At 40.1% G+C, this 23,651-nt stretch overlaps 3 protein-coding genes across 5 annotated transcripts; all 3 read right to left on the bottom strand.

Moving 5' to 3' along the window:
* Positions 1–164: 164 nt before the first annotated feature.
* Positions 165–4,677, bottom strand: foxr1 (forkhead box R1). Its single transcript, XM_051380370.1, has 7 exons — positions 4,515–4,677; positions 4,287–4,379; positions 3,304–3,536; positions 2,916–2,984; positions 1,688–1,815; positions 819–1,051; positions 165–271 (listed from the first exon to the last, which is right to left on the bottom strand). The coding sequence occupies exons 1-7, from the start codon at positions 4,633–4,635 to the stop codon at positions 243–245; spliced, it is 906 nt and encodes a 301-aa protein (XP_051236330.1). The 5' UTR covers positions 4,636–4,677; the 3' UTR covers positions 165–242.
* A 1,011-nt stretch (positions 4,678–5,688) lies between these two features.
* On the bottom strand, positions 5,689–11,850 carry LOC127351305 (V-type proton ATPase subunit d 1). Its single transcript, XM_051378646.1, has 8 exons — positions 11,652–11,850; positions 10,640–10,811; positions 9,015–9,193; positions 8,818–8,897; positions 8,483–8,560; positions 7,930–8,106; positions 7,570–7,647; positions 5,689–6,990 (listed from the first exon to the last, which is right to left on the bottom strand). The coding sequence occupies exons 1-8, from the start codon at positions 11,776–11,778 to the stop codon at positions 6,829–6,831; spliced, it is 1,053 nt and encodes a 350-aa protein (XP_051234606.1). The 5' UTR covers positions 11,779–11,850; the 3' UTR covers positions 5,689–6,828.
* Positions 11,851–13,999: 2,149 nt separating this feature from the next.
* On the bottom strand, positions 14,000–22,459 carry LOC127351302 (NACHT, LRR and PYD domains-containing protein 12). 3 transcript variants are annotated; one of them, XM_051378642.1, is made up of 10 exons: positions 22,326–22,459; positions 20,881–21,000; positions 20,028–20,094; positions 19,344–19,569; positions 17,297–19,094; positions 17,022–17,195; positions 16,522–16,695; positions 16,158–16,331; positions 16,017–16,063; positions 14,000–15,433 (listed from the first exon to the last, which is right to left on the bottom strand). In XM_051378642.1, exons 1-10 carry the CDS (start codon positions 22,391–22,393, stop codon positions 14,850–14,852), a joined length of 3,432 nt encoding a protein of 1,143 aa, XP_051234602.1. In that variant the 5' UTR covers positions 22,394–22,459; the 3' UTR covers positions 14,000–14,849. The 3 variants fall into 3 exon arrangements, with proteins under 3 accessions (XP_051234602.1, XP_051234604.1, XP_051234603.1); XM_051378644.1 differs by lacking the exon at positions 16,522–16,695; XM_051378643.1 differs by lacking the exon at positions 17,022–17,195.
* Positions 22,460–23,651: the final 1,192 nt, after the last annotated feature.

Raw genomic sequence — 23,651 nt, 5'->3', positions numbered from 1 at the left:
GTTAAAATTAGCTACATAAAATGATTTGACCAGACAAATGCATTTATTTAGGTATTTTAATTTAACTGACTTTCACTTGACTGTACTTCCAGTGATAAGTAAATCAAAATGCTCCTTAAGGATCTCCAAATATTCACAAAAACTGCATTCATAAATATACAACATAACAGAAGAAACGTTCAGCATATAAAGTTTTATTATGCATTAGTTTAAAGTAAACGTTTACACGTTTACAGCTGCAATCACAGTGCAAGTAAATTTCGTATTAGATCTGAAACAGAAAGAAAACCGTCGTTAGCAATACATTTCTGTCTCTCTGTCAAACACAGCAACTTACTTCATTCTCTTTGTTATGGATTCATACCCCTCAGTTTTGCTGACTTCACCGGGGAAAGTTCAAAGTTGAACTACATGCAAAGCAAAGTTGCAAATTTGCACATGTGACAGTGCCTGCAGCAAAAACAAGCAGCAAAAGTACAAAAATTTTAAAGTTGCATATGCAAACTACATTGTATTGTTGTATGTCAGATACGTGACATGACTCACAACCTTTTCCTAATACTAACAGAGTAGTTTTTGTGCCTAAACTTAACAGACCTGCGACCTTTCCATAACATTATCCAAGTGAGCTTTATTTTGAAAGAGTAACCGAACGTTACATAATTATTATTGCTAACATGACCGTTGAGCCCTGCGCTACCAGGAATGATGCTATAGACGTGGGCTACCTACAGCATCATATTTTGAAGTATGAGGCCACGTTGACAAAGCTGCAGTATTTGTTGGGAGTGAGAATGTGTTGATTTTATCACATGTACCTGGGTGGGACATGCTCCTCTGCAGCTGCTTAAAGGATTCTCCTGTCAATGTGCGAATCTCATCCTTTAGGCGGCGCTGGCCGTCCAGAGTCAGGTGCCAAAAGCACGACTTCCTCTTGCCATCTCTGCACAGCTGGTTGCAGGTTTTGCGGAAGCTGTTGTTGAAGCAAAGGTTGTGTCGGATAGTGTTTTTCCAGCCGTCCGGAGCTGTCTGAAAGAAGGGGAAGTGCTCTCTGGAGAAAGATAGGAAGGATTATGAGGAACGTGAGGGAGCTCAAACCTCCGAAACAGGCTGTGTTGTTGCTCCAGTGCAACTTTTCCATTGGAAATTACACACAGGCCCTTTAAAGCTTGGGTATGCGATTCTAATCCAATACACGTCTGTTTCTCAAATTCAGCAAATATCTCCTCACAGTCCGCTGTCCGTTCCGTGTGCACACTGAAAAAAAATCTGGTGTGTGTATTCAGCCCTGGCTCTGTAAGTGCGAAACAAGAGCCACACAAATTTATTCCGGCCATGATTAGTGTGTCAGGTCACGATGACTTGCCTACAGACATTCAGTGACTTTCTAGTTTGCCAAGTTATGCTGTTGTTGTGACATTAGCTATAGTAGCAGGAGAGTGCAAAAAGGTTTTCGTTACATACCTATAGTGCTCTTTGATTACTGTAGTAAAAATCTTAATAACTAACTCTCTCTTTCTCTAGAATACCCCACCAGTCAGAGATCAGTCTGACATTTTGGAACAGATGATTCCAGCAACTTTAACAATGTTTGGTTGGGTGCCATCCTACCAGTCAACCAATGATCGTATAATTTTTTTATTGTCACATAAACCTCTTGTGTTTTAGCAATCTATTAACTTCTGACCTGGTGAAGTGATAAATCTGCTGGACTTTGAGGCTCCCAGTATGGCTGCTCTTGAGTGCCAAGGAGATGAGGATGCAGTAATTCACTGGTGGACGAGGCCAGCATCCTGGCTTCAGGGTCTTACTGTCCTGGAAGCAGGCAGAAACCAAATATAAGCCCATTCATTCCACTTACGGTAGCTGTGTGTGACAGTTTTCATTTTAACAATTCCAGAGCACCCAGAAGAGACCCATCCAAACTCTATACTCTATAGCTAACTCAAAAAGTGAATCTGCTTCGTCAGGTCGATCTGGGTGTGGTTTGATCAGATTTGATTGCTGGCAACATCAACTGTCGCCACAGTTTGATCCAAATATTGCTGACTGGTGCACAGAAAAACTGTAGGTGACCTTACTTTTTCCCAAAAGAGCCACGTCGACTTCAAACCAGGGAGAACAGGTGACAAAAACACACAAAACAGATCTCCTATAAGAAATAACTAAAGTCACTCTTACTAAGTTTAGCAATCTGTGTATTGTTTTATCTCCTGCACGAACGCACACAGCATCTTTCTTACTGGCAAGACGACTCACCCCATGTCACAGACCCGCGAACCACCCGCTATTAATTAGAATGTTAATTTATGACCCATCCCGCAGGTTAACCGCAGTGCCCGTGTGTTCACTGTGATCCGGCCATCACTCCCGGACCGGTGGAGAAACACAACTCGCTGTACCAGCATAGCAGCTTGCTGTTTATTTTACGAACCAACCCAAAGAAAAAAAAAAAAAACAGACATAGCCAGAACTACACATAAAACAGTAAAGTCATCAGCACTCACACATAAGTATATAATACTTTTGATTGCACAGCAGCAGAACAAAACAGACACGTTACGAACACTAAGGAAAACCTTTCTGTACGTGTTTTTGTGAGTGCTGACGACTTCCCTTACTGTTGTACTATATGATTTTTTTGGGTCGGCATCCATCATACTTTAAAGACATTTGAGCTGAGCATGCCATGTCTTTAGTTTGAGCTGCACATAACACAGCCTCCGTTTTTCTGATCTGGCTTTGAAACCATCGATGATGGAATGATACACAGCCACATTTTCGGCAGATAACTTTGTGTTCATGTAAAATCTCACTCACAGTGGAGGAGGATAACTGAGTAGATAGGTTCTTATGGCCTTCCCCACATCCCCCCCTTTAGGAACCTGGTCCAGACCCAAGCCCAGTGTTCTCACCCTGGCTTTCGTTGTCCGTCCCTTGCATCTGTTCTTGGCAGGTCGGCAGGAGATGTCTTCGTTCCTGATCTGATTGTCAAGGACGGTGACATTACATCAGTAACAGACTTGTGTATTCAATCCTCTTTTAGAGTTTGTGGTAGTCTCCTTCATTCTTTAAAAAGCATGCCAGTTATTGTGTATCCTCAAATTTATTTATTGTTATTTTTGTATGTAGAGCAAATGGAGTGTTCATTCAGATGCTTAACCACCTATTCCTGAACCTAACCAGGTAGTTTTGTTGCCTAAATCTAACTGTTCACAATGTTAACCACATGTTAAAAGGCATGGGGCAAAATGGCATCGGTATCTGACAACCTGGGATGAGAATGGATTGTGTATACTGTACTTCAGTGGAGGTGGAAACAGAGCGCAGCAGTTCCTCACGGAGAGGAGCATCATGGGGGGCAAACATGTGGAGCTCTGTGGTAAGCTGACGCTGGGTCTCTGCAGGGTCCAGTAGAGGGGTTTGGATTCCCTCTGCGGGTGCAGAGAGATTCTGTAGATCTGCTGTGCCGTACTGGATCGGGCAGGCGATGTTTGGATTCACTAACAGCCACAGGTTTGGCTTCACAAAGGTGTCTGATGGACAGAAAAATCATGGCATGTGGCAACAAAAGTCAGTTAATTGTCATTTATTTGGCAGGACATTTACCTAGTGACAGCCAAAACAGTAAGAGGTTTCTGGCACATAGCAAGACATAGCTAAATAAAAGACAGGGACAGAAGAAGAACACTTCAGGTTTCAGAATATTGAATAAATATATTTGTCAGTGGAATAGCTCAACATTTTGGTACATACATGAACATTTATTCACTTTCTTGCCAAGGAATTATGGGTATCACACACGTACCTGTCCGCTACATATGAACTAAAACCAGGAGATGGTTAGCGTTGCATAAAAACAGCAAACAGGGGTAAACCATTGACCTGGCTCTGGGGGATATGGGGAAGGCTAAAAGAATTAGAATTCAGCCCCACAAGCATCTCTAATCAACACATTATCCAATTCTGTTTTTGTACGGTTAAGAAAAAAGATATTAGTTATGGTAAGCCAGTAGTCTTCTGGCTGTTCAGATTCAACAGACGATCTTCCCAACTAAGGCTTGACATGAAAGCAAATAAGCACTGTAGTGAGAAACACTGAAATAATATGAACAGTAATATGCGGATAGAATGATATTCAGATCTGTATTGAAAAAGTTTGGAAATATTAAAAATTGTGAATCAGAACAAAGAGAAATAAAAAGTAAATAGCTGTTAAAGTAAAACTGGAGCTGGTTGAGGCACAGACTTTCATGGAAGAACTAAATGTTTTTCTCTCAGCTCACCTGATGTTTTATCGTACCAAATGAATTCATCTTTTCTTCTTGAGGCTCTTGCAGAAGGCCTCTGGACCACGTACTGATCATTCAGTTTGTCATCTGTCATCAGTGGTAGATTGACACACAGCATTATACAGTGAAAAACTCTCTCTGAAGATATCCTGTGTTTTAACTGTTTACTGGTTTGCTGTTTGGAGTGAAGCCAAACCCTACAGGGAGAAGAAAGTTAGTCACCATGGTAAAACTGGTCTGTGGTTGTTACCAGTTTCAGCTCCTTGTCCATGTCCCAGTCCGTCAGGCCCACAGAGCAGTGCAGGTCAAAGAGTCGAGCTTTGGTTTTAAGCTGTAAGGTCATGGTTCAATGTGTTTCATGGGTTTTCTCTGAGAGAGTTGCAGGTTTACTGACACTGTAGATACCACAGCTGCAGCTGAACAGCCTGATTGGACTCAATTAAAGCTGAAGAGAGTTCAGCCTGTGCTGAATCTCTCTTTACAGAGAGATATCTGTGCCTGCAGCTACATCTGAATAAAACACATTTGTATTGTAGGTCTGAAACTAAATTGAGTTTCATTCATTAAATAATCCACCTCATGTGATCGATATGGATGACACCTTAGTGATCTCCATGACAACCAGGCAAACTCCAACTTCAGAGCATTGGCATTCCCATCAGCCTCAGCTCCAATCCAGTCTGACCTTTGCACTCCAAGTACACTCTTACACTCTTTCATGCTAACTCTGCCTTTCACCCAGTTTCATCATCATTCTTATTTATTTCTTCTTATTCATTCCATTGTTTTATTACTTTGGTGCTCATGTGCCTTGTTGTCATTTTATCTGTCTTGAAAAGTGCTATATAAATAAAGTTAAATAAATTATTATTATTATTATTATTAGTGTGTTTAGTGCAATTGACTCTTTGTGTTGTGATATTCGCTGTGCTGGGCTTACGGATAAAAGTGACAGCCTATGGTCACATTTTAAAGGTCCAGTGTGTACCATTTAGGAGGATCTAATGGCAGAAATGGACTATAATATTTATGTTTTCATTATTGTATAATCACTAATGGGGAGGGAGCAGGTTGGATCTTCGCTCCGCCATGTTGAATCACAATGTTTCTACAGTACCAGAACGGACAAACTACACACTGCGTCTGGATAAGGCCGTTCACCATAGTTTCTCCTCCAACTTGGAAGGTTAAGCTGTATTCAGATAATCACAATCTACAACTTCACTGCAAGATGCCACTGATTCCTACACACTTGGATTATATTTTAGATTAGAACACATTTTTTTGCTGAACCATCTCTTACTTTCCTACATTTGTCACCCACATGAACACAGCGAACAAATGAAAATATTTCAAAGCCATTTGATAAGTCTTACATTTTTTAGAACTGCGTTCGTCCAGTTTAGTCTGTTTATTTTTTGTCACATTTACAATACACATTTCACAAGTAAGAAACAGATCAAAACAGCAATAAATCAATTTTTACAGCATGAAAAAACAAAATCATAGTCATCTTTAAATATCTATATATCTTTGTATACTTTAAACATTAAGTCTGTCATATACTCACTAGATTCTGCCTCATTCCAGTACGTTCATTTACAGAAACTCAAGAGTTCACACAGAAACAGGGACGGTGAGGACTGGAAGCTCCTGTTCAGCTGCTGTATTTTTAATAATCTAACAACAATCTAGTTAAGACAGCAAACAAGGCGGGGCTCACACATTTCACTCATTAGTTTTTTGGGGGAAAGCACAGTAATGACCAGACATGCTGACAAAACCTAGCACTAAAACAGAAATAAATACAGGTTATACAGAACCTGGTGGAGACTGATGCTGAGGTGAGGAATGTTTTCATGTCCGCTTTGTTCCAGACTGGCTGATGTTGTGGGATCATGTGAGGTTTAGATACGGAACCATTAACTGATTTTGGTAGTTGCTGAATGTAAAACATAAAGTATACTGAACCTTTAAGGGTTTCATGTGCCTGGAGATTAACATGATCTCAAAAAGATGGTTGGTGTTTGCTGTGCTGGGAGTTCCTGCCCTGGTGTGTGTGTTGGGTTCATTCCTGGGACTTGCAAATTCTTCTTGTTGTATTCCTACCAGCTGAGGTGATGGATGGACAGGGTGTGCCACGTAAACATACAACATCAGAAAGTTTTGACAGTCAGAGGCAAGTGTTTGAAAGTAAAATGAGTTGCCTCCTCCCCTACCTGCTGAGCTCAGTCAAGCACCAAACACCTCTGTTGGATCATGCGATTCTTTCCTTCTTTAAAATGTTCTATTACATTTGATTATGTGTTTTACTTTGCAAGCAATAATGAGCCCTGCTGTAACTCACATTACAACAACAAACTCTGGTGTTGGGAACCAATTTACACCTACGAGTGAAAGAATGGAGAAAATTTAGCATCAAACCATCAGAATCTTTAACACCAAGGTGGGACTGGAGACACTGTTCGAGAGATAAGACTGAATGAAATGACGGTTTAGGAGAAGAAATGGAAGGTGGGAGGGAGAAGGAGGCGGCTCAAAAGATAGGAATGTAGTTGTCGATCTTGGCGCGGTGCCGCTGGGCGATGCACTCAGCGATCCAGACGATGTTCCTGCACTCCTGCTCCTTCAGCTTGACGTAGGCGTAGAAAACACTGAAGTGGAACTGGTTGAGGAAGGCCAACTTATTCAGCTTCACCTGCACGCAGGAAGGAGGACGACACTATATTAGCTTATTGCAGTATAAATATAAATAGCCAAGTGTTGTAGCTAGTAGTTTGAGGTCATTTAGAAACAGTGTCACCATTACAAAGTCCATCTGTTGTTTAAAAAATGCTATTTTTAAACTTAAATGTCTTAAATATGGCCAGCTCTGTCATTCTACATTGAGTTTGTCTTTAATAAATACAATACAATTGAAGCCTTGTTAACAAATGAATGGATTCTATGCACAGAAACGCTTTTAATCTGAAACGAGATAGCAGGTGTCGAGTGAAATTATTATTTTTTTCATTTCTGCAACAGATACAGACACTGAAACTATAATGAAAGGTGTATATGTTCCTGGTGTAATGTCGATCTCACTGTGAACAGGTCATTTACCACGCACGCACTCAAAAACAGGCGAAACCTCGACTTGGCTCACGCAAGCAATGCCTAACCTGTTAACATGGGCACTGTAATAAAAAGCAAGATGTTACACGGTGCGCCAGCTGTGTGGAGCGGGTTTAAGACAGCTCTCCACTAGGGAGTCAGTGTATGTCTGATCATGTGTCACCTCATGCTCGAAGAAACGGTCCTCCAGTGTTTTGTCGCCTGGGTTGCTGCCGGCACCCTCGAACAGCAGCTTGTACTCCTGAGGACATGAGCCAAGTTCAGACATACGATAGTGATTATTAAGACATTAAACTCAGTGTTTCACACAAACTGTAACAAACACCAACGGGAGAATGGAAAACAGGGAGTTACAGTCATACAAGTCTGGCAGGTACACTGACTATTTGCTTTGCTTTAACTTCATAGATACTAAACTCAGAGGGATTGGTGCAAAACCAGAGAAGTTAACATGCCAATTGTTACATATTATATATTTAAAAAGGTGAGGTGTTATGAGCAGGCCACTAGCTTTTGGACTTACAGGATAGAAATCAGCCACAGCCTTGACCTGCTCGTAGTCATCTGCCCGGGCCAGCTGAGCAAGGCCTTCTGGGTAAAGCTTGCCACAGTGGGGGAAGAGCTTGGCGCGGTCTTCCTTGGACAGCTCGGTGCCAAACGAGTTGATTGTGATGATGAAGGCTCTCCTGTCGGCCTCGAACTGCAGCAGAGACAGGGAAGATCAGTGGAGCAACAACAAGTGACCGAGTGAGCGGACTCTTTAATCCGCAGCCATATGCACACGTGTGCATGTTTATATGCACACGGATGAGTCAACCTGAACACATGTCTGGTTCATGTACACACTTTTATCTCACTGGACCTACTTCAAGTCAATATAGGATTCTAAAAAGGTGAATTAATATACTATAAAGTAAATCTAATTTTGCTGATTGTTTTGGAATAAAAAACAAATTTAATGGGACTGAATGTGACAAACTTACAACTTTAACTCTGACAGATGCCCTCCACCAGGTGTGTGTGTGTGTGTGTGTGTGTGTGTGTGTTTCCACCCTATAAACTGAGCAGAGACTCACCTCCAGAATAGGACACATGGTGTCAGCTGTGGTTCCTCCGAGGTTGGAGCAGAACTTGTAGAAAGCCTCCAGGTAAGCCTGAGAGGACACAATGTAGTTGTTAGTTTAAGAACATTTCTTCTCAAATTGTACCATAAAACTAAACACAATCTATACTGCCTTGTAATTTACATAACTTCCACATCCAACAGATTATTTGCAAATGAGTTGTTGTCTGTATCTTTCACAATTTGCTTAAATTTTTGTTTTATCTCTCGCTGTTTCACTTCATCCTGCCTTTAATTCTCATTATTATCACATATGTTTATTGGCATCATCACTTTAATGTGCTTTACCTTGTAAAGTGTGTTACGGATGATTTCAATGTTCATCTCATCCAAGTCCTGTTCAGATATGCAGTCCTGGAAGAATGCAGCTGAAAAGGAAAGACTGTTTCTTTTAGCTCTGGCGCCATCTTCTGTTCGGCAGGAGACATTACTATCCAGTTTTCACATCATTCAGTTTAAATAGCAGTTTGTATAGAGGTACTCACCGAGGGGCGTGTCCACCAGGATGGCGTTGTAAAGCTCGGCGGGGGTCTGAGCGATGTTGACCGCCTCCATCTGCTCGAAGCTGCCCAGTGGATGACACTTTGGCACCAACTCAGAGATTGCCCGCTGGTGGAGGGTTCCCGTGATCAGCAAGATGACGTTATCAATCATATAGCTGTACCTGAAGTCACAAGGTAGGGAGAGGTGGGGAGGGGTTGTCATTACAAAAGCGGAGAAGCCAATACTACCTTTATGCAATCTATCTGCTACCAGGATCTGTTTGTGAACAGCCTGTGTATCATTTCCCCCTTTTCTTTTTCTTAAAAAGTATCCCTTATATCCTATGGCAAGTTTTAGTCCACATTACGACATATTATACAGTATACTTTATATTACTGCCATCGGTTTTTAAAAGCATACCTTAACATTTCCAACCTTCCATTTTATTACAGAATAAAAAACAATCTGCTGAGACATGAAATCTATGAACATTTAGTCACCTTTATCTTATTGTCATTGAATGCACTGTAATGCATTTACAGGCAGGACACAGTGCATTCAATGACACTCAACATTTTTAAAACAAAAAAACATTTTTAGTGGTGTTCGTGTCCGCTTTTCTTCTGGGTTTCTTTTCTCCAACAACATACCTCATCAATGCATCGCTTTACAGCAAGTGACAGATCTCAGGTGTCCAAGCACACCTGAATGCACCAATGACTTTACATAACAGTCCCTGCTCGTAGCTTTAGTACCACGTGATGACATACTCTGACACAGACAAAAAAGGTGACTGAAGATTCCCTCTTATGGATTTGCATTCTCAAACATGTTTCTATAAGCTGGTTGTCATTATGTACAGATATGACCTCAAACTAGGAAATCAACTAAAAAAACGTAAAGTATTAATGTTGCTTTCACAAGAGTTTGTTCCCTTTGAGAGTCAAAGGTTGTTGTGTGTCTGGGTGTGTATCCACCGTTTCCCCTCAGTAAGGTGCACTTAGGAAGGATTACTGATAACCATGATCATGGATTGATTGATGTGCACGACTTGATGTAATTCCCTTTGTTTAAAGCTAGTCAGTTCACTATATTTCAGTAACTATAGCTTACACTAGGTTGACCTATATGGGTTTTTCAGTGGCTGATATTTAGAGAGCAGAGTGACTGATGGCCAATAATGGAATATAAAATAATTTATAATGGAAATTTAAGCAAAATGTTTACAGCAGGATGCACGAATGTTATAGTAGTGGACTCAAACTAACCTTTCCAGCTGGGCGCTAACATCCTTCCACAGCAACCATACTGACAATCTGTGCATTGGCCTTGTGAGCACAGGCAGCTGCTGATGCAACCATCCCAAAGTGCCTGATTAAGTCTCTTTTATAAAGATGTATAAACTCTGTCAGGCTGAATTTGGGGGAAATATAATACATATAACACCCAGAATATTTCAATATGATGTAACGGTGCAGTAAAAGAACCTTGAAACTTCTTCTGCATCACTGAAACTGTGCATCTGATTCTGGTCACTGTGGAGAATTCACTGCAACTTTAAAGCGACATAAGAGAACATTTACAGGCAACGTTACAGTTCAAGAGCTGTTTCAACAGGACAGCTTACGTGATGAAGTCCATGAAGCTGGCGAGCGGCTCGTATGACTGGTTCCTCATGTGGCGAAACTCCACGACCATCTTCTCCTTCAGCTTGTCGTCGATAACAGACACAGTGAGCGGAGACGCCTCGTTTGCCAGGAAGCTGCCATAGTCTGTGCTCTGCAGGTGGAGCTTCAGATCTGCAGAGGAGACACAAAAAAAATATTCCGAATGAATTAAGTGTGAAATAAAAGCCAAACTGCCAATTTCTTAACAAATTGTGTACAAATCGTGTACAGTTTCCCCCTCCATCCCCCAAAATCCGAGCCACCTCTGTGCAGGTGTGCCCTAACCAAGCAGTACAGGTTTATTTACCATTTTAAAAATACAGCCCCAATGAAATAACACCCCCTCAGGACCTTACCCAAATAAAACAACAGCAGTCAGTCACACAGCATTAAGGATGAAAGGCCTCCACATTTAAACACCGCAGTCTTACATTTCTTCTCCCAACCTTCACGCAGCCACTGCTTTTACTTCCCCTGTGTTATAATACGCAACACAATCTGATTTAACAATGACTGAAAATACACAAACCACACATCATCACAGTTTATACGAATCTGCTCTGACTGTCTGTGTAACACCTGCAACAACGCTGCAGACGCGTTCAGGAGAGTTCTTATGGAGAATGGCTGCGGGAGGGTCAATGGAGCAAGTTAAAGCTGTTAACACAACAATTTCACTTCCTCTAAAATAAAACCCATCATTGATCAATAGACGACTCAACACTGGATTAGCTCGGTATCTGCTAGCCTCAGGTAGCAAGCTGAAATAATCTAATCTAAGATAAAAAAAAATCGCGGCTTTAATTGTGCAAACAGTCGACGTATGGCTCAATGGTACAACACAACAGAATAGTCCGACCACAGGAAGGTTTTTAGGCGATGTAAAGCAGCTCTGAGGCTGACAGCTTGCGTTAGCCCCTTGGAAGCAGCTAGCCCGCCGTTAGCAGTGAGTTAGCATCCGTTGTAGCTCACCTTCCAGGGTCTCGCACTGAACGAGGTTTAAATAATCCGCCTGGGACAGTATTCCCGCTTTAAATCCTCGGACCAGACCCTCCAGGTAGCCGTTGTCGACGTTAAAATAGAGCTCGGAGAAAGGCATCCTGTCTGACCGTCAGATCCGTCTCACCGTCCGGCTACCGAGCGCTAGCATCAGCTGACTGGACCACGTGACCATCACCTGATCAGTCATCTGCGCGCGTGCACGTGTGCGCGCGCGTTCTCTGATTTGTCACTTCTTTTTTTTTTCCAAATTTAAAACATGATATTAATAATTAAATGACATTATTCTGCATTATTCTGGACTGTGTGTGTCTGTATTCCTCACAGGGGTCTTCATCATCATCATCATCATCATCACTGTTTACATTAATGATGTAATATTTATTCTCCTGTACAGCACTTTGGTTGTTTTTAAAGTGCTTAACAAATAAAGTTGGATTGGATTGGATCATGAATCTCAAAGGAGCCTGTTTACTATCCTTCTGTGAACTGACAACCTCAGACTAAGAGACTTATTGTATGGATGTTTGATGTTATATTCAAAACTGCACAATGAACCTAAATAGTGAACTCGGTATCTGTGTAAAAGGAGTGGTTGGGAGGAATTTTGAGCAACTTTTTATGCAATTCTCTTTCTGTATTCTGTATTTTATACACAACATGATACTTGGTCATTGACAATCTTCTTTATATTTACTTTTCTTCACAGCAGTGAACCAAATGCTGTGATATAGGCCTACTGTGTATTTCTTATGTTTTCTAGTACGCCTTAAAATCAAGAAGGCCTCGTGAGCCCTCATGAAGCTTTGGGAACCCCGTGGTTATGTCCCTACAGGATATATGTTGGTCTATTTATTTTTAAAATCTTTATAGAGAGCAAGCAGAATAAGATACAGTCAGTGAGTACAACCCACACACACACACACACACACACACACACACACACACACTGGGCAAAGTTTTTGTTTTCTCATATTTTCTTGAGTACAATTACAGACAACAATTAAATAGAGAGAGAACCATGTGGCCTACAGGGGAGGCACAGCAAGCTTTCTTGTTTCAGCCTGATGGCCTGAATCAGAGACCAGATAGTTAGCATGTTTATCTGATATGGACAAAATAAATTAGTGAAATTGAAGTTAGTCAACTTTGTCCTGGAAGTGTTTGATTGTTACCTTTTATGCCTTTGAATATACTATTTTTGACATGCATTTGAATTTTCCTGTATATTCATCATCATGAATCATGCTTATAACGAGGCACGAGGGTGATTCATCACTAATTCACTTTAATAAAGATGTGTGCCATCACTATCGAAGTGTGGTGACGTAGCATCCTAAACTTCACACACTAGTCTACCAAATTGCCATTATGCAAAAGCCAAGGTACACTTTACACACTGGAGACAAAAACCAAATGCTGGACACGTTTTTTTAGCCTATAGATAGAGTTTTGATGGCCTTCCTATATTAAACATCACATTACCTTGACAAATAAAGGAAAAACCTCAACAAATGAATGAAGAAGTATTGATATTAAGTAATTAACATACACTTGTAGGCCCAGTTGATACTGATTTTGTCAGAGGGATATTATAGTAGGGCTACAGTGCAGATATGATTATCATTACAAATATGAACAAAATAAATGCATCTGAGAGATCAGAAATGTACTAAGTTACTAAGTTTTATCTTATCCATATCTGAGTCTAGTTAAATGTATTCAAAGCATTTTTACTTTGTGGGTAACACAACAACAACAAAGACTATTTCCAGTTTACGTTTACATAGCTGTCATTACAAAAGAATACAGAAGGTGGTGTAACTGAGTCTCAGCAAGACTCAATATGACTCTTCTTTCTCAAGAGACGTGACGCCAGACATATTGTTAATGCTCTTTCATATCTGCATTACAAATATACACCTAAAGAGACATCTGCACTCTCTACTCTTAAATACCTAAATATTCAAAATGTTCTCTGCCTTTCCCAGAAAGCTTCTGTGAACTCGTAATTATGGCTGTCATCTCTCCAGCTATACTATCTTAGCATTTTCTGATGGGTTACATGCAATATTTCTGTTTTTACTGCTTGTACACTATTTATTTCGCTATCGCTCTGCTTTTCTTCTCATCCTTTCTTTTGTATATAATACAATATATAATAAATATGATCCAAATATACTTCTTGTAGTTTTTTTTAATTTATGTTTCATGGTATCCTTCTGTTGCACCTTTCACACTTAGGTCAAGATAAATCTATATTAGGATGCCTTGCCAGGTTTCATCATAACAGCAGCCTTTGAGCAAGAAATTTAAACCAATTTATATTCAACTGATGTCTTTATTTCTTTAATATTAACAACATAATGTCACTTGTGGTGAAATACAAAGCTCATTTACCACTAAGTTTCGAACTGTTCTCCATGGCTGTTTTAATCTTTAAATTTCCATGCAGGTTGATTAAAGCACAATAATAAACACTGTATTTTGCTGGCATTAAACACACAAGTCTGCTTGACAATGAACAACAATATTCTATTGTAGGAAACAAAAATCAATATGAAATAAAAAATAAAAAAATGAAGAATACACATTATATAAAATTTATAAAAATAATTCTGATTAATAACACAGATGGAATTGGGCAAACATGAAGCAATGTAGGTGATTTACAATTAACTTTTAAAGCATGTTTAGTGCTTGACCCATATCCAGGCCTGTGCTGTTTCATTTTTGACAAGTCCCCCAATGTTATGGAAGTGCAATATGAAACAATGGTTTAAGATTTAAATCATAGGCATAGTAAATACACTTTTATAGTCTCTTTTAACAGACCAGTGGATCCTCACATTTTTACTAGTAGAAACAGCTCCACCAAAGGCTGAAAATAGACAATTTCATTTTGTCCTCCAGTTCAAGCTTAAAAACTCGAGTAAATATTGAGAATAGGCTGATTAAAGCTAGTAAGCTAAGTAATTAAACTAGTAAACTAGGTTTCTCACATGTATAATAGTACAAAACTCTGTGTGTGTGTGTGTGTGTGTGTGTGTGTGTGTGTGTGTGTGTGTGTGTGTGTGTGTGTGTATATGTGTGTACATGTAGTTGGGTGTCCTGTGATCCATCCTGTCTTTGGTGTTAACTGTGGGTGTTTTTCTACACATGAGCCTACATTCACTCTTCAATCTGTGACAGATAAAGTGAGGATGGTAACCATTTAGAGCCAGCCACAAACTCACTCAATAGTCCAAACCTAAACGCAGGGTAGATGGGTTCGGTGAATGTGGAGCGGAAGGTGTGGAGGTGGATTTGTTTGATGCTAGAGACTCTGGATGGAAGGCAGTAGAAGGACACAGTTCCAGCAGGCCAGTCCACATACACTGCTACCTTCTTAGAGTCAGAGGGTGGATGTGTAGCTATGTCTGTTGGTGTGTTATTGTGCCAGGCAGTGAAACCCTGAGCAGAGCACATCAGACTCCAGGACTGATCATTCCATCCAAGACAGCAGTCATTACTGTCACCTCTCCTCTTGATTCCTCTGTATGTCACTCCTATATTAACTCTTCCTTTCCACTCTACCTCCCAGTAACAGCGTCCAGTCACACCTTCGCTACACAGCAGCTGTTTCCAGTGGTCAAATCTGTCTGGGTGATCAGGATACGGCTGCTTCTCTGTCACCACCATCACTCGTCTGTTGTCATCAGACAGTAAGAGGTTCCTGTTTGCTGTGTTTGGGTCCAGTGAAAGCACACAGAAATCTGATGGAAGAAGCAAAATACAACATAACAGCAGTTTGTGTTTAGGGTTAGGGTTAGGTCACCTAACATGTCTGGCTCTCTCTATATATAACATGGCAACAGACTTAACATTTTTGTACTTCGCATTTGTATTGCATTTTTTAATCAGGGCCTGAAGACATATTTAGTCCTAGATACAACCAAAAAACAGAACAGCAAAAGACAATCACACACTGGTTCCACACCCCCATAACCCCCCAGTTGGCTGCCCACCTAGAACCGGGGACTGCTTGAGGAGTACTAGACCTACTGCATTTGACAGTTTTGTAGGCAGGATTAAAAATGGCAGCGTCATCCTCCTACATGGCTAGCTTGCTACATCCATGAAAAATAGCAATAGGAAAAAGGCCACACAAATGGTCACAACCCTGGATGAGATCAATGCAGCTGTACAAGTTTTGAGTGAACTACCTCTGTCAATCGGCTTAACTCTTCAATCAGTCCAAAAACTGTTGACTGCCCATAGCAACCGCTACTGCAGCTTCCATGTCGATTGAACCTTTTTTTTTTTACAGATCAGTGACAGTAGAGATGTTTAACTTACACCGAAGGGGCGAAGGTTTCAGTCGACACTCTCCACAATGATCAATCCTGTGGAGGATGACAGAGAAAGAGAAATAAACAAAGACACTAACACATATACAACAGACAAAATATATCTGTACAATCATATAATCTACTCTACTTGAGAGTTTCCAGTTTGCAGTTTGGGTCATCCTTTGCAGTGAACAGCAGATTCACTCCTGAGTCTCCTGGATGATTGAAGCTCAGGTCCAGCTCTCTTAGATGGGAGGGGTTGGAGTCCAGAGCAGACCCCAGAAAAGTACAGCCTTTCTCTGAGACCTGACAGCCTGACAGTCTGCAAACACGTGCATGAAGCTTCATTTGAATTATTAATCCATAATCTTGAGCTAAATCAACTAAATTAAACTGATCCAAAGGGAAAAAGAAAACAGAATCATATATTTACTAATGATTAATGTTAATAATAATAGATAAATAATAGATATTAATTTAATTCAATGCTTATCTAGTCAACAAATACTAACCTCAGTATCTCCAGTTTACAGTGTGGACTCTTGAGTTGTGCTGACAGCAGCATTACTCCTGTATCTTTCAGGTCATTGTTACTCAGGTCCAGCTCTCTCAAACTGGAGTTCTTTGAGGTCAAAACTGAGACCAGAGCTTCGCAGCTTCTTGATGAGAGTTCACAGCCACTCAACCTGAAAGTCAGATACAGCATCTGCATGAATGCAGACCCTGCACCAATCTGCCTGTCAATTCAATGCTCCCTCTTAGCAGAAAGTTAGATTTCATCTCTGTTCATGATATGGCAGACAGTCAATGAATTCAAGGGGTCACATTTGATCAGTTTAATGCTAAACTCAAATATCTTTAGTGGTATTTTTGGTTTTATAAGCATTTAGACAAAAGGAAACAGAAAACAGAATCCTGAAGAGGTCAGATAACTTTAGTGATAAATAATGTTAGCTCAAATAGTTAATAATAGTTATTAATCTATTTAAATGATAATTTAGTCAATACTAACCTCAGTATCTCCAGTTTACAGTGTGGACTCTTGAGTCCTGATGACAGCAGCATTACTCCTGTATCTTTCAGGTCATTGTTACTCAGGTCAAGCTCTCTCAAACTGGAGTTCTTTGAGGTCAAAACTGAGACTAGAGCTTCACAGCTTCTCAATGAGAGGTCACAGCCACTCAACCTGAAAGCAAACATGTTTGAATATAAAGTATTTCTTTGTTCTCTGCTATTGAAATTGGTATATTTTACACATTTTATGTTTCCATGTATCTGTACACCTACAGAGATGTTTTGGATGCTTTGACCACAGGCAGCAGCCGCAGAAGTCCCTCCTCTGAAGCAGAGAATTTCTTCAGGTCAAACTTGTCTAGATCTTTTTGTGATGACAGTAAAATGAAGACGAGTGCTGACCACTGAGAGGGAGAGAGCTTGTTCTCAAGGTCACTTCCTGATTTCAGGTACTGTTGGATCTCCTGCACTAGAGAGTGGTCGTTCAGCTCATTCAGGCAGTGGAACAAATTGATGCTTTTCTCTGGAGAAGGATTGTCCCTGATCTTGTTCTTGATGTACTGCACCAGCATCTCTTTGGCCTGTGGTGTACTCCCTGTGGTTTTCAAAAGGCCTCGTAGGAGAGTTTGATTGGTCTCCAGTGAAAGACCCAGGAGGAAGCGGACAAACAAGTCCATGTGTCCATTTGGACTCTGTAAAGCCTTGTCCACTGCCCTCTGGTAGAAGTGTTTGAAGTTAGGATGTAGTGACGCAGGCCGCACTGAGTTGAATGGGCCTCTTCTCAGTAGATCAACACCAGTGTTGATGAACATCAGGAAGACATAGAGTGCAGCAAGGAACTCTTGAATGCTCATATGGACAAAGCAAAACACCTTGTCACGGTTCAGCCCAAACTTATCGTCTAAGATCTCTGTGAATAGTCCTGAATAAACTGAAGCAGCTTTCATGTCAATGCCACACTCTTTCAGGTCTTCTTCATAGAAGATCAGGTTTCCTTTCTCCAGCTGCTCAAAAGCCAGTTTTCCTAGAGTGAGAATGGTCTTCTTGGTTTCTGCATTCCACAGTGAATCAGTCACCGTACTGCTGTGATACTTCATATTCCCCTGTTTGGTCTGAATCACCAGGAAGTTGATGTACATCTCAGTCAGAGTCTTGGGAAGCTCCCCTCTCTCTTTGGTTTTCAACACATTCTCAAGAACTGCAGCACTGATCCAGCAGAAGACTGGGATGTGGCACATGATGTGGAGGCTTTGTGATGTCTCGATGTGGGAGATGATTATGTTGGCCTGCTCCTCATTTCTGAATCTCTTCCTGAAGTACTCCTCCTTCTGTGGGTCACTGAACCCTCTGACCTCTGTCACCATGTCAATGCATTCAGGCGGGATCTGATTGGCTGCTGCAGGTCGTGTGGTTATCCAGAGGCGTGCAGAGGGAAGCAGTGTCCCCCTGATGAGGTTTGTCAGCAGCACTTGGACTGAGGTCGACTTTGTAACATCAGTCAGGATCTCACTGTTGTGGAAGTCCAAATGAAAGCGACACTCGTCCAGACCGTCAAACATGAACACAACCTGGAACTCTTCAAACCTGCTGATTCCTGCTTCTTTGGTTTCAGTAAAGAAGTGATGAAGAAGCTCCACCAAGCTGTACTTCTTCTCTCTCAGCAAATTGAGCTCTCGGAAAGTGAATGGAAAGATGAACTGTATATTGTTGTTGGCTTTGTCTTCAGCCCAGTCTAGGATGTACTTCTGCATTAAGATTGTTTTCCCAATGCCAGCCACTCCCTGTGTCACCAGAGTTCTTACTGGTTCTTCTCTGTCAGGTGAATGTTTAAACATATCCTCACATCTGATAGTTGTTTCTGAACTTGATGGTTTTCGTGATGCTGCTTCTATCTGTCTGACCTCATGCTGGTAGTTTACCTCTCTACTCTCTCCCTGTGTGATGTAGAGTTCTGTGTAGATCTGATTCAGAAGTGTTGGGTTTCCTGCTTTGGCATTTCCCTCAAACAAACACTGAAACTTCCTCTTCAGGTTAGACTTTAGTTTACGTTGGCAAATTGTAGCATAAGTTTCTGAGGAAACAACAGGTGAAGGTGAGGTAAATATGTAAAAGAACAACACTTTGATGAATGCATATATTTCTTGATCACGTTCTGCTAATAGATAGAAATGTACAATAAAAACTGCTCAGTTCAGGAAGCAAATGCCACTTCATATTTTGAAACAATTTTCTCAGACATTCTGCTAATGTGGATTTCATAGGTCTAATAGATTAATTCCATATTTCCAGAAGCATCATGTAATTCTTAAAAGCATCTTACTCCTCTGCAGAGAGTCAGCCAGTTGCTCCTGGTTCATTCTCCTCAGGAAGTTCAGTGTGATTTTCAGAAATGCTTCTCTGGTGCCACTTCTGTGCTCTTCCTCACTACTCACAACTTCCACATCTTCTCTCAGCTTCTCTGAGGATTCTGGACCTTCTGGAGCCAGAACTTTCTTCAACGTCTTTAGCTCGTTTGTCACAAAAGTCACAATGTTGTTTTCAAGCAGCTAGAAGAATAGGGTGTGCCATTTAAAATGTTCTTACAGTGATGGAAACAATATCCATCTGCCTCTGCTGAAAGCCAACTCATCTAAAAACTGAATCATGAAGAATGTTTTAACCAAAACTGTAATTTATCGTATCAGATGTTTTTCTCAAGACAAATTTGCACAGCCCACCAGAATCCACGAACAAAACCAATATTTAATTGTAAAACATACTTAAACAACAACTAAAACAACTGTACAGAAGCAAAATAAAACTCACCAAAACCATCTTTGCTTGTCTTTTCATGGTCAAACAAACCCTTAATTCATTGACTTAGATTAGCTGCATTGACAGTAATGTGATCTTTGAAGACAAATTCATCTATCAAAGTACGCCCACTAAAAGTGCTCGTTTTTCCACTGACAGGTTGAGATTGTTACTTTAAGTGTTCAACAGCAAAAGTCATACATTTACATACCATGAATATGGAGTCCAAGTTCGGGGCAGGCCTTTCAGTGAGAACCACTGACCTCTTCCGGTGACCTCTAAACCATGAAAACATGTGATATATCCACACACAAATGAAAACATACAAATGTATAATTATTAAATTGTGATGAATTACACCACGCCCCCTGAGAATTCTAGATTCTGATTTGCTGGAAGGTGTGGATCAACATTTCTGTGAAAGCACACACCTATGATTGACCAAAATTCAACTGCAGGTAAACACGGCAACGGTGGGGATTAGTTGAAGAGTTTGGAATTAAGATTATTTGTGCAACTAGTTAATCACACAAACAGCTACTGCTCAGTGAGAAGCATACACATTTTATTTCAGTTTTAGTTATTTTGTGAATCTGAATGTCACATTCACTTAACAGTAGGAGAAAAGGAAAGAAAATAGTCTTGAAATAACCTCCTGTATAGATGTTGACTTGCAATGCTAACGGCAGGCATCCTGGATATCTTGTTATCTGTGTTTTATGGTGTTTTGTTGGAAAGTAGCTATTAAGTTAGCAAAATGTGTTTTTATGAACTTTATTTAACCTTATGATACAAAATCTTAGTAGGAACTATTACTTCAGTAAAACATCTAAGTACTCCCCCACCACTGGTTTTAATTTACTTGGATGTTTAGCTTCACTTTGTAGAATGAACTACTCATGCACAATTCGACAGGAGAAAGCTGTTTTTTATGGAACTCCTCAGGGGACATAAATGGAAGAGAAAAATAGTAATAAAGAAACATTCGCGCTAAGATCTAATATGAACATACAGATTAAATTCAGGTCCGTGGATCCATACAATAATGTGCTTTAAATTCTTACCTTATAGGCTCACTAATCGGCCCTTCACCCCTGAACTCCATAGACTCCTCCCTAGATCTGTCACTGCTCATGGTCATAAAGCGGGGTACAGGTGCGTCTGGTCTCTCCTGGTTCAGTTGACTTCACAACAACATAAACATTCAACATTCACTTTAAAGATGAACTCCAGACTTGTTTTAAGACATATATGTATGTAAATGCCTGCTTTAATTAATAATTTGCGAAAGCAGAGGACAATGGAACAATCAGGACAAGTAATATTGATATACTGATGTACAAAAGCCCAAAATATTCAGCTGACATTACTAATCTCTAATTGATGGAAACATTTCTTGATGATTGCAATCTTCCTAAATTAATTTCTTAAATTCAGAAAAAACTGCCAAGATTGAAAATGCTATCACTTCACTCAATTATATATTTAAAAAACATAATTATTCTTTTGCACCCTATTTATTCAAGCCCACAATCATTGAATGCCTGATTTCCCCTTTAAATGTTGATGGAGAGCTTTTTGAAAAAATACTTACCAACAGATTAAGCTCTTTATTACACAAGTTAGTGAAAGGTCTCACTTCATCATTCACTTATTTAACCTATTTAGAGGAACCTGGCTGGGCTGCCCCCCTAGCCGCCATTATTTTAGCTCGTGCCATAGAAAGTCAAATCAGATTGGACCTCCAAATACATGAAAACTCACCATCACACAGCAAAAACATGAATTCATTATACGCAGAAGACATTTTGTTGTATGCATCAAAACCTAAAATAGCTATCATGTTAGTCCTACAGAAAAAATTGTTTGGGACGTTTTACGGATATAGCATTAACTCCATAAATTTCCATCAAAAATTAACACTGGAAAGTGTGCTCTTCATCAGTTTAAGCTACTTACATTTGACTGATACAGATACATCATTCTGCACAGAGAAGGTCAAACTAATAACAGTAAAACACATTTTTGAGTGGAGGGGGACTTCACAATTATTTCTTGAACTCAAATCTGTTGAGCTCTAAGCACCAATCAAAACACCTGCTTTAAAGGAATAGTATTTTGGGAAATACACTTATTTGCTCTCTAGCATGGACACAAGAAGATTCATACAACTCTCATGTCAGCTCTCCAATGATAACAAAATCTGCTTCATAGTCTCTCTAATGCTCAGCAGCTAACATGTTATATCTCATTTGTTTAATCCATACAAAAGATAAAGTTTAAAACCTACAAATCGGTGTTTGATGGCGGTTACATATCAGACTATTTCTTGACCGTGAGCTGTGGCAACTAGACTATACAGGACGTTACTACTCAGCTTCACTGGGCTTCAACACAACATTGAAAATACAGGTTATGAATTTAATATTAGTAAATTTCACAATTCTGATTCAAATCTTAAGTGCTGCTTAGTGAAGTCATACAATAACAATACATTTTAAATTCTTACATTTGCTTATCACAGTGGCCTCCACCCTTAAAGTCAAGAGGCCCCTCCTTAGACTGGTCACTCTTCATGGACACACAGCTGGATGCAGGTGAGTCTGGTCTCTCCTGCTTTCACTGGGCTTCAACATAAACAGTAGAAGCTGATTGTGGAGCTGAGTTCTGAGATAGTGAACAGTCAATAACAGTCAGAGAGATCTTTATCTTACCTCTCAGCTCCAGTCTGGCTGTCGTGTTTCTCAGAGACTTCAGAGGTACCGACCCCGTCCTCACTCTCCTCAGACACATTCATGGTGGAGTGAACACCTTTACAGAAACAAGCTGGGTTAATTGGTCACAGTAAGAGCTCCATTAAAATGATCACCATTATCAGCAGTAAGTCACAACACTTACACTGTAGCTAAGGATTCTTACTCAGAAAACTCAAATCCAGATCAGATTAAAAAACACTGTGAAAAAGCATGAGAACAGAAAACAATCCTCCGTCTCCGTCTGATTTATTTCTGTTACGCCCTGCTAGCTTTAGTTTCACATTCATAAACCAGTTCAACTAGTGACAAAGTACAAATCTGTGCCAGAAAATGTAGATAGATAGATAGATAGATAGATAGATAGATAGATAGATAGATAGATAGATAGATAGATAGATAGATAGATAGATAGATAGATAGATAGATAGATAGATAGATAGATAGATAGATAGATAGATAGATGTGTCCCAGGTTGCACATGTATTTATGCAGTGGTGTGGAGAAGTGGGTCTACTACTCTACTGAATGTATGCCCCAAATTTTCTTAAAGTGGCCCGTCCAGCAAAAGAGAAACACCCTGAGTTATAAACAGTCTCAGGACCACTCCTGCATATTTAGTTCACCAAAAAATGGACTTATACTTAATGTTATTTGCACATTGTCACGTAACTTCTTCAGCTTGACTTCAGGGAGTAAGGATCATTATAAAATTAATATTAGCGACAGAAGAGGTGTAGATTTTGCATCAATACTGGCCCACAGATTATAGGATGAGACAACTACATAATTATGCATTTTGAGTGAAGTATTCCTTATTTCTTACTCCATCCACTCATGACAACTATGTCATGAAAAAATCAACAGTGAGCACTTTTGAATAATGAGCATTATGCCCCAACAAACAATTTTACAAACAATTCTGAATAGATTAAAACTGCATGTACAAACTTAACAAACAGATGATATATTATAACATTATGAAGCTCCTTGTTCACACATGCAGCAGGTGCAGAGCAACAGTAGCTTTAGTTTTGCTTCAGGCCACAAAATCTTGCGATCCTGGACAATTCAAACATTCA

Source organism: Dicentrarchus labrax, unplaced genomic scaffold (genome assembly GCF_905237075.1).
Source record: "Dicentrarchus labrax unplaced genomic scaffold, dlabrax2021, whole genome shotgun sequence".
Lineage (NCBI taxonomy): Eukaryota > Metazoa > Chordata > Actinopteri > Moronidae > Dicentrarchus > Dicentrarchus labrax.
The sequence above is the reverse complement of the archived record's forward strand: the minus strand, read 5'-3'. Positions and strand labels throughout refer to the sequence as shown.

Bases quoted from the DNA above. Each gene is read 5' to 3' on its own strand.
- LOC127351302 (XM_051378642.1), bottom strand. From the start codon at position 22,393: ATGAAGAGTGACCAGTCTAAGGAGGGGCCTCTTGACTTTAAGGGTGGA. The intron at 21,001-22,325 runs GTAAGAATTTAA...GTTGTTGTGAAG, and splicing joins GGCCACTGTGATAAGCAAAT to TCAACTGAACCAGGAGAGAC. The intron at 16,332-16,521 runs GTTAGTATTTGT...ACGTGTTTGCAG, and splicing joins TGTAAACTGGAGATACTGAG to ACTGTCAGGCTGTCAGGTCT.
- foxr1 (XM_051380370.1), bottom strand. From the start codon at position 4,635: ATGACCTTACAGCTTAAAACCAAAGCTCGACTCTTTGACCTGCACTGC. The intron at 1,052-1,687 runs GTCAGAAGTTAA...ATCTTTCTCCAG, and splicing joins CAGATTTATCACTTCACCAG to AGAGCACTTCCCCTTCTTTC. The intron at 272-818 runs GTACATGTGATA...TTTCTGTTTCAG, and splicing joins GAGGAGCATGTCCCACCCAG to ATCTAATACGAAATTTACTT.
- LOC127351305 (XM_051378646.1), bottom strand. From the start codon at position 11,778: ATGCCTTTCTCCGAGCTCTATTTTAACGTCGACAACGGCTACCTGGAG. The intron at 9,194-10,639 runs GTAAGCTGTCCT...TTGTGACTTCAG, and splicing joins AGCTTCATGGACTTCATCAC to GTACAGCTATATGATTGATA. The intron at 8,107-8,482 runs GTGAGTCTCTGC...TCTCTGCTGCAG, and splicing joins CCATGTGTCCTATTCTGGAG to TTCGAGGCCGACAGGAGAGC.